General features: G+C 37.7%; 1 protein-coding gene across 1 annotated transcript; it reads right to left on the bottom strand.

The window, feature by feature from the left end:
- Nucleotides 1-1,032: 1,032 nt before the first annotated feature.
- Nucleotides 1,033-13,201, bottom strand: LOC135221366 (adhesion G protein-coupled receptor E1-like). The gene is made up of 6 exons (XM_064259165.1): nucleotides 13,087-13,201; nucleotides 12,185-12,301; nucleotides 11,192-11,308; nucleotides 10,032-10,124; nucleotides 7,164-7,346; nucleotides 1,033-1,296 (listed from the first exon to the last, which is right to left on the bottom strand). Exons 1-6 carry the CDS (start codon nucleotides 13,199-13,201, stop codon nucleotides 1,142-1,144), a joined length of 780 nt encoding a protein of 259 aa, XP_064115235.1. The 3' UTR covers nucleotides 1,033-1,141.
- Between the last annotated feature and the right edge of the window lie 242 nt (nucleotides 13,202-13,443).

Genomic DNA, 13,443 nt, shown 5'->3' with positions numbered 1-13,443 from the left:
GTCCCCACTACTCTTTGTAGTAGCCAGGATTTCCATGAAAAATGTACAGCAGAAGCTGGATTCTGGGTACCAACTCAAGAAAGGAGGCAACAGAATTAACCGTCATGGACGACATCTAGATGTATGGTAAGCGCAACAGGGAAATAGCTACCCTAATCCAAACTGAAAGGATTGTATATGAGGACATCAAAATGGAATTTGGAATAGAAAAATAGGCCTTGGTCAGCATACACAAAGAGGAGAACTCAAGAAGGAAACAGAAGGATTGCTAACTTAGCAGCGGCACAAAATCAGGCCCTAAGTACCAGGTATGTTCAAAGAACGATAGATGGAAATAACATCTCACCCATATGCAGGAAGTGCAACATGAAAAACGAGACCATAAACCACATAGCAAGTTAATGTCCAGCACTTGCACAGAATCAGTATAAAAAGAGTCAGTGATTCAGTAGCAAAAGCCCTCCACTGGAGCCTGGGCAAGAAACATCGGCTACTTTGGACTGATAAGTGGTTAGAAGTACCAACTTGGGGGGAGAGATAGAAAACAATCTGGCAATGATCCTCTGGGACTATGGTATCAGAACAGATAGGGTGATAGGTGCCAGTAGACCAGACATGATGTTGATTGACAAAGTCATAAAGAAAGTATCACTCGTCGATGTCGTAATACCATGGGACACGAGTAGATGAGAAAGAAATAGTAAATACTGATAGTATCAACTTGAAAATAGAAATAAGAAGGATATGGGATATCCAACTAGATGCTAAAACAAATTAAGAAAAGTGATGGACTCCTAAGGAGGCAGGAAACCCAGAACCCCATACTATAAAAATCATACTGTTGAATAGGATGATTGTGATGGACAGCCATAACAACAATAATAATAGGAATTTCAGATCAAATTTTATTTATACAACTTTAAAAACACCTTGAAGATTGGTTGGTCAAATCTAAAAGTCCCTTGATGATAAAACTTTATTTCTTCAACTTTGAATACAAGTTGGAGATTGCTCAAATCTAAATGTCCCTTGCAGATAAATTGTTTACAATTTCAAAATAACCTTGAAGATTGGTCAAATATTTTTTTTTGCAGAAAATAATTTGTTTTACAACTTTGTAACATCTTGGCAATTGCTCAAACTAATAGTATTTCTTTGCAACACAAACAGCATATCTGAGCTTGGAATCACATTGCAGACTCTTAGCCCTAGGTGGGTTACTGGTCGAGGTCATACCAAGGCAGGTACCCGTGATAGAGTCATTGTAGGCTGCGGCACGTCCAACCCAGGCCATATCTGAAAAAAACCCTTTCCATAAGACAGGTCATGACCTAATAGGCTAAGTAACCCCACTGTTGAGAATTACAGGCTTGGAATGTGTTTCTTTAGTTCATGTATGAGTTCTATTGCTTTTTTATTTCAACTGAAAGGTTTGAGGTCCCAGTTGCAATCAAGGTCATGGATAATTTTACATAGCTAGTCGATTAGAGAAGCGCTTTCATAATAATGGCACGAGGTTAACAATTACATGGATGTTTTCTATATTACCTAACAGATTAAGGTTTATTTCGTTCATGGCTTTTCTCAGTTTGCTTCTAAATTATAAGGCTCAAAGGTTCAAGCGAAGATACAGTACATTACAGCCCTAAAACAATTTACCTTGGATTTTACTAAATAATTTCTATTTTATCTACTTTTTTATTAATTCATCTTTTTTCCTTTCTAATAACTGATCACTTCTATCTCTATTTTCTGTTGTCATCTGTATCTTCTTTCAAATGAACACCATAATCTTTGGTAACTTGAATATCAAGACAATATAATAATAATAATAATAATAAAGTATAATAATTAATAATAATATAATAATAATAATAATAATAATAATAATAATAATAATAATAATAATAATAAAAGCCTACAACACCAAGAAATTAAGGGAGAAAACAAGTGAGGTCAATGAAATAATGGGCATAATACACACCACCAGTATCACAGAAACAAATAACTTGACATATGCAGGAGCAAGATTAGTAGCAGAACTGATGGGGATTCGAACACCAAAACCACCAGCACAACCAACCCAACAGAAACCAAAACAGCAACCTCCTTGGAAAAGGCGCCTGGAAAAGCAAATCATGGTGATGAGATCTGACTTGAGTAAACTGAAAGAGATGGCAGAAAAAAGGCTAAGAAGCAAGAAAACAAGGGAGGAACTCAACGAGAAATACAAAGTACAAGAGAGGGGACTAAACAACACAATAGAAGATGTAAAACAGAGGCTTAAGGCCAAAGCACATAGGATCCAACGGTACATGAACAGGAATAAGGGATAACAACAGAACAAACTATTCGGAACCAACCAGAAAAGACTATACAGCCAACTAAGAGGGGAAGACAACCACCCAGAAATTCCTGAAGCCGAACCAAGTAAGAGACTCTGGGAAAACATATGGAGCAATCCGGTATCACACAACAAACATGCAACATGGCTCCAGGAAGTCAAGGAAGAAGAAACAGGGAGAATAAAACAAAGATTCACAGAGATCACGACAGACACAGTCAGACACCAACTAAAGAAAATGCCAAACTGGAAAGCCCCAGGTCCCGATGAAGTCCATGGATACTGGCTCAAAAACTTCAAGGCTCACACCCACGAATAGCAGAACAACTCCAGCATTGTATCTCAAATCACCAAGCACCCAAATGGATGACCACAGGAAGAACATCCTTAGTACAAAAAGACAAGAGTAAGGGAAATATAGCCAGTAACTACAGGCCTATCACCTGCCTACCAATAATGTGGAAGTTACTAACAGGTATCATCAGTGAAAGGCTATACAACTACCTAGGGGAGACAAACACCATCCCCCACCAACAGAAAGGCTGCAGAAGGAAGTGTAGGGGCACAAAAGACCAGCTCCTGATAGACAAAATGGTAATGAAGAACAGTAGGAGAAGGAAAACCAACCTAAGCATGACATGGATAGACTATAAGAAAGCCTTCGACATGATACCACACACATGGCTAATAGAATGCCTGAAAATATATGGGGCAGAGGAAAATACCATCAGCTTCCTCAAAAATACAATGCGCAACTGAATACAATACTTACAACCTCTGGAATAAGACTAGTAGAGGTTAATATCAGGAGAGGGATCTTCCAGGGCGACTCACTGTCCCCACTACTCTTCGTAGTAGCCATGATTCCCATGACAAAAGTACTACAGAAGATGGATGCCGGGTACCAACTCAAGAAAAGAGGCAACAGAATCAACCATCTGATGTTCATGGACGACATCAAGCTGTATGGTAAGAGCATCAAGGAAATAGATACCCTAATCCAGACTGTAAGGATTGTATCTGGGGACATCAGGATGGAGTTTGGAATAGAAAAATGCGCCTTAGTCAACATACAAAAAGGCAAAGTAACGAGAACTGAAGGGATAAAGCTACCAGATGGGAGCAACATCAAACACATAGATGAGACAGGATACAAATACCTGGGAATAATGGAAGGAGGGGATATAAAACACCAAGAGATGAAGGACACGATCAGGAAAGAATATATGCAGAGACTCAAGGCGATACTCAAGTCAAAACTCAACGCCGGAAATATGATAAAAGCTATAAACACATGGGCAGTGCCAGTAATCAGATACAGCGCAGGAATAGTGGAATGGACGAAGGCAGAACTCCGCAGCATAGATCAGAAAACCAGGAAACATATGACAATACACAAAGCACTACACCCAAGAGCAAATACGGACAGACTATACATAACACGAAAGGAAGGAGGGAGAGGACTACTAAGTATAGAGGACTGCGTCAACATCGAAAACAGAGCACTGGGGCATTATCTGAAAACCAGTGAGGACGAGTGGCTCAAGAGTGCATGGGAAGAAGGACTAATAAAAGTAGACGAAGACCCACAAATATACAGAGACAGGAGAAAGACAGACAGAACAGAGGACTGGCACAACAAACTAATGCACGGACAATACATGAGACAGACTAAAGAACTAGCCAGCGATGACAATTGGCAATGGCTACAGAGGGGAGAGCTAAAGAAGGAAACTGAAGGAATGATAACAGCGGCACAAGATCAGGCCCTAAGAACCAGATATGTTCAAAGAACGATAGACCGAAATAACATCTCTCCCATATGTAGGAAGTGCAATATGAAAAATGAAACCATAAACCACATAGCAAGTGAATGCCCGGCACTTGCACAGAACCAGTACAAAAAGAGGCATGATTCAGTGGCAAAAGCCCTCCACTGGAGCCTGTGCAAGAAATATCAGCTACCTTGCAGTAATAAGTGGTACGAGCACCAACCTGAAGGAGTGATAGAAAACGATCAGGTAAAGATCCTCTGGGACTATGGTATCAGAACGGATAGGGTGATACGTGCAAACAGACCAGACGTGACGTTGATTGACAAAGTCAAGAAGAAAGTATCACTCATTGATGTCGCAATACCATGGGACACCAGAGTTGAAGAGAAAGAGAGGGAAAAAATGGATAAGTATCAAGATCTGAAAATAGAAATAAGAAGGATATGGGATATGCCAGTGGAAATCGTACCTATAATCATAGGAGCACTAGGCACGATCCCAAGATCCCTGAAAAGGAATCTAGAAAAAACTAGAGGCTGAAAAGTAGCTTCAGGACTCATGCAGAAGAGTGTGATCCTAGAAACGGCACACATAGTAAGAAAAGTGATGGACTCCTAAGGAGGCAGGATGCAACCCGGAACCCCACGCTATAAATACCACCCAGTCGAATTAGAGGACTATGATATAGCAAAAAAAAAACAAAAAAAAAAAAAAAAAAAAAAAAAAAAAAATAATAATAATAATAATAATAATAATAATAATAATAATAATAATAATAATAATAATAATAATGATAATAATAATACCTTATTAAAAGTAATGGTTACTTCAGCAGCGTTACGCTTATAGAGATTCTTCTGTATTCTGCGAATAGCAGCTTTTTCCTTGCTACTTAAACAGGCCATTACTTTTAATAAAGTATGCTTGAGAGAGGGTCTGCTTCCTAACGTACAATAATAATAATAATAATTAATAATAATAATAATAATATAATAATAAATATTATAATAATAACTTTTATATAATCTACTAGCTTTGTAAAAGTATCAATGAACATGATTGCCATTGGAGCTGAAATCTTAATTATAAATAATTCCTAGTAAGCAAGTTAATTACCTTATCACCTTTTACCTTGTCATATTGCCCAATTATAAGCTATTTTTATCAAAAACGCAAACTACTAACACTACTACTACTATGGTTATCAAAGTACATTGTTATTAAATAAGAAGTACAAACAAATTGGTAAAAATACAACTGAACAACCTCCTAGAACATTTAAAAAAGAATATTATAGTCGGTTCACCCATATTCCAAGCACTGAGCACGTTTCTTTGGTCAACTATATTCTATTTGTATCTGTAAATGTTGCTACCATCGATCCAAAATTTATTCTAATTAAACATACCTAAATATATAACCCCAACTCAGTTACCTGCTGAAATATTCCGAAATGGGAGGATGCGCTTCAGAATGTCGTATGAAATAGTTCTACTAATGACAAATCCACGAAGTGGCTTAGAGGCAAGGCTACAACGCAGATGGATAAGGAAAACCAAAGGTTTCTGGAGCTCTGAAAGGTTTCTTGATCAATGGAACCTCGCGATACTAAGACGTCCCATCTCTCAAAGAATAATGACGTAGAGCAAGAGACTGTAGTCGCTGACCCTGAACCCATGCAAACGATGACCCCAAGGCCTTGGCGATTAATAACCTTGAACACTTGGAGATCGTTGATCCAGAGGCCTTCCAGAGCTATTCCCCAGGATCCCAGTAACCTGTACTCTACTTCTTTGTGCCCTTCCTTTCCTCATCTCGCTCTCACAGACGCAGGGCACTAGCTAGTGAGCCTCATGGAAAGACCTAACCCTCCAAACTATAAGTCCATTCACCTGAGATCACTCAATTTTGTCCACTTCAGAGGTTTTGATTGTTTGTATAAAACAGTCTTAATTGTTTCCCAAAATGAACAAATTATCCTTAGAATGGTCATTTCTTTTCAGAAATCTGTTGTGGATTCAAGTGCTGAGTTGTCAGCATTCTGAATAATCTGGAAATGTTGGTGAGTATTTAGGTTGTGTTTATTTTACGATATTTCATGGCTATTTTGTATCATATTTCTTTCATTTAGTGATACAAAAGCGATGAGATGTAAGATAATATTGGAGGGCCTTTGTACTTTTAGTTCTGTGGCATTACATTTAGTTGTACTATCTCAAATTTTTAAATAGGTAGTGTTTAGTGGTCGGAGATGCTTTATTATTGAAATTCATGACTCTCAGAGGCTTAGTATTTTACACTAACTAGCTTTCTGCTTTCTCTTCCGTATGGCTCAATTTGAGAAAATATTGTTGGTTCTGTGTTGCATACGGAATCATAAAAAGTCTTTTTATTTTTATCAAGTAGCAGTCGGTTTTTATCAGATGTATCATAATATTGACAACTTTAGCATAGTCTAAATGTTCATATTGCCATAATATTAAAACTGATTAGGTACGACTCCAAAGGTAACATAGTGACAGGTTGAACGAGGATAAGATCTATATTCAAACACTCGTCCACGATTCATGACCCCAAATGCCTCATGAAAACTTTGAACATCCCTTGATCTTTGACAAAAGACTTAGGTCTGCCAATTCTCATCCAGACCAGTCTGGGTATTCTAACTCTTCTGATGCTCATACTATTCTGCCGGGATTTGTACAAAGGACATTTGTTGGTCACCTCCATCTCCCTCTCACCTTTGTCTCATCTACTTATGAAATTTCCATTCGCTATCATTTCTAACTTTATCCTGCTATCTGAGTTCAAACACTCTAGTTAAAGTTATATTCTGCAGATTAAATCTATTTATTTTTCAAGCTTTCTTTTTCATTCTACGCATTCTTTGATCAACCATTCTTAGTCTTTTACTCAATTCCAATGCAAGAGAAGCTTGATAGGGTCTCATTGCTCCTATGTATTTGAAACAGCTACTCTCATTAATCTTTGATATATCTAGGCATGTTCCATCATTTTCTACCAATCAACTGTAAACTACTTACCTGAAATGCCAGCCAGGAAATATGAAGCCAATATTGGAAAATCTTCATCACTTTTCACATTATGTATGGTAACGAAGTCCTGCTTACAACGTGGCATTGCGTCCTCGAAGGTCATCTCTCCAATAATGAGCTTAAAACAACTTCCAAATTCCTCTATGAAAATTGCGCCATATTGGCATCGCTCTGAAAATTTGGTGCAATTATCATACTGACGATATTTCTTCACATGTGAGGAACTGATACAAATGTACAAACATGCTTTATGCAAAATGTTCAATGTACATTCATTTTAGCATTTTTAGTAACAAGCTGCCCGAAATGAAGAGTACATTATTTAAAGATGTGTATACAGGAAGGGGAACGACAGGTGCAATGTTTGCCATGCGACAGGTGATGGAAAAACAAAGGGAAAGGCAGAGAGTGCTGCACATAGTATTCAAAGACCTGGAAAAGGCTTATGATAGAGTCCCACGCCAAGAGGTCTGGAGGTGTACGTGAGTAAAGGGAACACTGGAGGAGTATGTGAGGCTGTTCCAATATATGTATGAAGGAGTAAAAATGCAGGTTAGAAGCAGTGTTGGTTTAAATGAATGGATACTAATAAGAGTGGTTAAAATCAGGGATCTGCTTCAAGTCCATATCTTTTTGACCTGATTATGGATGTGCTATCTCAAGGAATAAGAGATCAATCCCCCTAGTGGATGTTCTTTGCTGAAGACATCATGTTATGCACCACCAACAGAGCAGTGGAGGAAGTTACTGGAAGACAGAGGATTAAAGATCAGTAGAAAGAAGCATTTGATAGAGTGAGGCACACTGAGTTGATACAAGTACTACAAAGAATAAACGTAGATAGCAAGGACATCCGACTCATAACCAGCTTATACTGTTGTCAATTAGCATTGACAACACTTAACAGAATGGGTGGAAATAAAGAGAGGAGTTCGCCAAGGATGTGTATTATCACCAGATCTGTCTGCAATATATGGAGAGATCGTCTGAGAAGTATAGAGGATATAGAAGGGATTAAGATCGGAGGAGTAAATGTTAATAACATCAGATATGCAGATGATACAGTAATCATTGCGGACACAACTGAAAACTGCAATCATTAGTAGACACAGTTAACAGGGAGAGTGAAAAAATGGGACTGAAAATTAATGTAGAAAAACGAAAGTTGTAGTTGCATCAAATAATTAAGATCCACCAAACTGTAATATACTGATAAACAACATAAGTGTAAAACAAGCTAACAGTTTTGTTTACCTAGGCAGTCTACCAACACACGATGCGAGAGCAAAACAAGATATTGAGAGGAGGAATCTGATAGCTAAAAGCTCTTTGAAGGATATGAAAAATAACAGAATTGGAACTCAAACAAGAACAAGAGCTCTGAAAACATATGTGTGGTCCATTCTCATGTATGGATCGGCGAGCTGGGCAATCACCAGGGAATTGAAAGCCAAGTTGAATACAGCAGCCGAGATGTGGTTTTATAGAAGAATGCTGAGAATATCTTGGACAGATAGAGTGACAAATGAGGAGGTGTTAGCATGAACTGGAACACACAGAGCCCTTGTAAGAAAAATAAGGAAGAGCCAAATGAATTTTATTGGACATATAATAAGAAGTGAGAAGATAGAGCATTTGGGGCTTACTGGAAGGATAGAGGGTAGGAAGCGAGAGGTAGACAAAGAGTAAAATACTTGGACAGCTTGGTGGGAAACTTGGATGGAGATTACACTGTAAATCAACTAATACAAGAAGCGGCTAGAGACCGAGAGAGGTGGAGGCAAATGACCGCCAACATCCAAGACACGGCACTTCGATAGATAGATAGATAGAAAGAAGACTGAATACCTAAGTTTTAATAAAGATCAAGACTGAGATTAGTATGGACGGGACAAGGTTGAACAGAGTAGAAACATTTGAATATCTTGGTTCAACAGTAACTGATGAAGGAAATTTGGATGTAGAAATAACACACAAAGTGTAAGCTGGGGTGAAAATTTAGAGAACGATGTCATGTATCTTGTGCGACAGCAGAATCAACATGAAGGTTAAAGGAAGAGTATATAAATGACAGTAGTGAGACCAGCTTTGGTGTTTGGAGCAGAAACATGGCTGGTAAAGAGAATCCAAGAAAAATTGGGTGCAATAGAGAAAAAGTGCTCATGTGGATGTGTGGAGTGACAACAATGGACAGGATCAAGAATGAAAGAATAAGAGGAACCACTAAAGTCATAAAACTATCAAAGAAGAGCCTGGAAAGAAGACTGACTACAGTGGTATGATCATGGGATGAGAATAAGGGATGAGATTTAATCAATGTGGGGAGGAGAGTAATGCAGATGAAGGTGCCTGGGGGTGGGAGAGCAAGAGGGAGACCGAAGCAAAGGTGAATGGATGCAATTAGAGAAAATCTGAGAGACAAACAGTTGTCGGTTGACAATGTGTTCGACCAAGCCAGGTGGAGGAAAGCTATCTGAAACATCGATGTAGAGAAAGAAGATACTTTCTTTTTTAATACACCACATTCTCAATACGTAGGTGCAAAAAGGAAAGTATTCCCTGGCAAATTCAAATCTTAGATAATCATTCCACATTAAATATTAATATTATCGTTTCAGACATTCTGTACCCATTATCAGTCTAAATACATACATACACACACACACACACACACATATATATAATATATATATATATATTATATATATATATATATATACATATATACATATATATATATATATATATATTATTAGATATATCTATATATATATATATATATATAAATTATATATTATATATATATATATATATATATTATATATATATATATATATGCAGTGAAGGGATACTCACCAGCACAAGTGTAGTAAGTACAATCATAGCCCAGGAGTTTATCACTACAAAATTTGTGCTGAGGGCAAGTGGCAGAAGCACAATCATCGATATCTGAAAATATCGATAAAAGGCATTGTGAGATATTTCTTCCAAGGTAGTTATTGTGTCCAGTCCCTGACGCAACTAAGCACATGGAACACCAAATAAACTTTACATTTTATGAGTAATTACTTATAATTACTTATATATGTATATATATATATTGAGATATATATATATATATATATATATATATCTATATATATATATATATATATATGTATGTATGTGTGTGTGGGGTGGGTGGTGTATGTATCCACAGCCAAAATTATCCTAAAACAATCCATCTTATATATTGCTAAGTTATTTACATTTTTACAGACTTATTTCTTGATTTATTAATTTCGCCTCTTTTCGCAGTACCTGATCTCTTTATTAATTTCCTGTTATCCAAAGTAACATCTTCAAATGAACATCATAGTATTCTTTAGAGACTTGCATATTGAGTCAATGGCTCCTGTAGGCTTGTTCCATATGAATAATGTTCATCATCTGAATAATAATAATAATAATAATAATAATAATAATAATAATAATAATAATAATAATAATAATAATAATAATAATAATAATAATAATAATTTCCTAGACATGATTCTCAGCAACGGGTTCTTACTAATCAGCTGTAGTGATTCTTTGAAGGAATGTACACAGAATCAGCTCTACGACAAAAGGGGTTATTTTATGGAGAGTTCCTTCCTCTTCTTGATTATATTAAGATTTAGGTTGTGCAAAGTAAAGGGAAGAGATGAAAAAAGGTATATATTCTTCGACTCTTCTAGGAGTCTAAATGTAAGAGCGAAAACGGAGGCACAATCGCATGTATATGATATAGGATTGGAGACAAAGGTCCGGAAAATGAGATGGACTTGTAAAGATATACCTATCTATTCTATAATAATATAATTCCAGTGGATCTTTTTTGTTTGTCTTCCCCGGCTGGGTCCGGGATAGGTAGGTAGGGGATCAGGAGGGAAGGGGAGACATGATGGGTAGTGCCGTGTTCCAGCACAGTGTAGCACGTGCAATCAGACTCATCTCCAATGAGAAAAAAGTTGTGTAACTTGTATCCAACTCACCAACACAAGCTCCTGAGGTCAAGTTGTAACCAGGAGGGCACTGACACAGGTAACTTCCAGGAGTGTTCGTGCACACGGAGACATTTGGACATGGATTGCTCAAACATTCATCGATGTCTGAAATGCAGATATGGCATGTAAATAAAACGTGCACAGAGAGAGAGAGAGAGAGAGAGAGAGAGAGAGAGAGAGAGAGAGAGAGAATAATAACTATTGTATATGAATGGTTCTTCATTGTTTTTGAAGTGCGACTGAATCAAGATGATACAGAAAGGACTGAAATAGTGAATCCATATCTCGCGATGGTTTCGATAATAATGACACCTACTTTGCACATGGGATCGTTTTCTGAGAAATTCCGGTCATCCAACAGTTCAGGGGTCCAAATTCACAGTATTATGTAAAGTCAAGATCAGCACACAGATTTATAAAATCTTTATTGAATCAAGGAAAACAATGAAAAAATGAGCAGTGTATCTGCTTAACGAAGCAACGACTAAAAAAAAATATGGGGGAATAAAAGGGAACGCAAATAAACAGAAACATGTGTCAGGGGATACGGACGGACCCGTAACATCTTGAGAAAATCGTAAATCTCTGCTTCTGTAAGCAGATAAACTGCTCATGTTTTCAGATTGATCAAAAAGTGGCTGTTGAAGAGCAAGATCCTATATGCCAGGTTCCAACGTGGTTCCTAAGGGCTCACTCCACAAACACACTTGCGGCCACACTACACTATTTTCGTGAGGTTTAGAGCTTTATTCCCTTTGTTTTTCATTACAATCTCTGCTTCTGTAAGCACATAAAACTGCCCATTTTTCAGCAAATATACTTGTGTGTGCATCTCTGTCGAAAGAAGAAACTGAAAATAGGCAGGAAAACCTAAACAGATCCACGCAAGGGAGCAGTGAATTTGGACCTCTGAATAATAGGATTACCGAACTTCTTACCTTTAGCAGAACAATCACAGACTTGATAAGGCTCCGGACTTACCCACACAAGATCCCCCACTGAAAGCGTATCCTGTACTGCAGTTGCAGCTGAAACTTCCAGGGCTGTTGGAGCAGACGCCGTTGGGACCACAAGGAGTCGATTCACATTCATTGAGATCTGGTGAAAAGACAATGGTTAGTTATGTAAGAGAATAAGTGAGCAGTGGTTAAATACTTTTATTTATTTATCTTTTGTTTGTTTGCTTTTTTTAGATAGAACTTAACTTGTGGCTTTTATTCAAATAGAGAACCAGTAGCCATTTATAAAGTACCTAATGAATAAACACCTTTCGTCCGAATTAGGGAATGGAATAGAATGTAGAATAAAAGGAATGAAAAGGGTTACAGCTAGGGGCCGAAGTGACTCTGCAAAGACCCTTAAGCAATGCCTACCATATACGACGTGAGGTGCACTGATGACACTAACCCCCTATGTGAATCAATCCGGACTGAACAGTCCTGCATAATTCTTCATGCTAAGTGAGAAGGAGCACTAATGATAAGATCTCCTGAGATAAACATGATCAACTGTTGTTGCAGGTGATGGTAGGCATGCCCCATGAATGCCATAATTTTGGTACAGAAAGTTTGAGTGAAATAGAGCTTACTCCTTTAACATTGTGAGAATTTCACACAGCACTACCAAAGGGACCACTGAATCGAAATTCAAGCTTCCAAAGAATATGTTGGTTTCAACCTCCCACCGCAGACCCCACACTGCAGTAGTAACTGATCATGATACAGAGCCAGAGATTTTATTTTTATCGCCCGGGGGGGACGCGAACCCATGATATCCGAGTGGCATACCACGTCCCTGACCACTTTACTAGCATATAGGATCCCAATGAGAAGTTTACATGAAAGAGATATTTACCAGCACAAGCTCCGTTGACTGATTCGTACCCAGCGTTGCAGACACACTCAAACTTCCATGTGTATTTTGGCACTGGGAGTTTGGCCCACAGGGATTACTGTCACATTCATTTGTATTTGGTGAAACGAAGAAAATATAAACCATGATTGTGTTGGTGGTGTTCATATGTACTAGTACTTATTACTCTCATCCAACTTGGAAAGATGAATAAAGACATCTGACATATTTTCAACAATTTGAAACGCAAATGAAGTTTTGTAAAGCTCGCTATTGTGTTCTAGTTTCCATATAAAATCACAGTTTGACAGAAGGAACTAGTGCAAAAGGGAACCTTATTACGTGATTGTGGAGCGAGTCTTCACAATAACATTTTGATATGAGGCTTT

This window comes from Macrobrachium nipponense, chromosome 2, assembly GCF_015104395.2.
Source record: "Macrobrachium nipponense isolate FS-2020 chromosome 2, ASM1510439v2, whole genome shotgun sequence".
Lineage (NCBI taxonomy): Eukaryota > Metazoa > Arthropoda > Malacostraca > Decapoda > Palaemonidae > Macrobrachium > Macrobrachium nipponense.
This window is presented reverse-complemented; position numbering and strand designations above follow the sequence as displayed.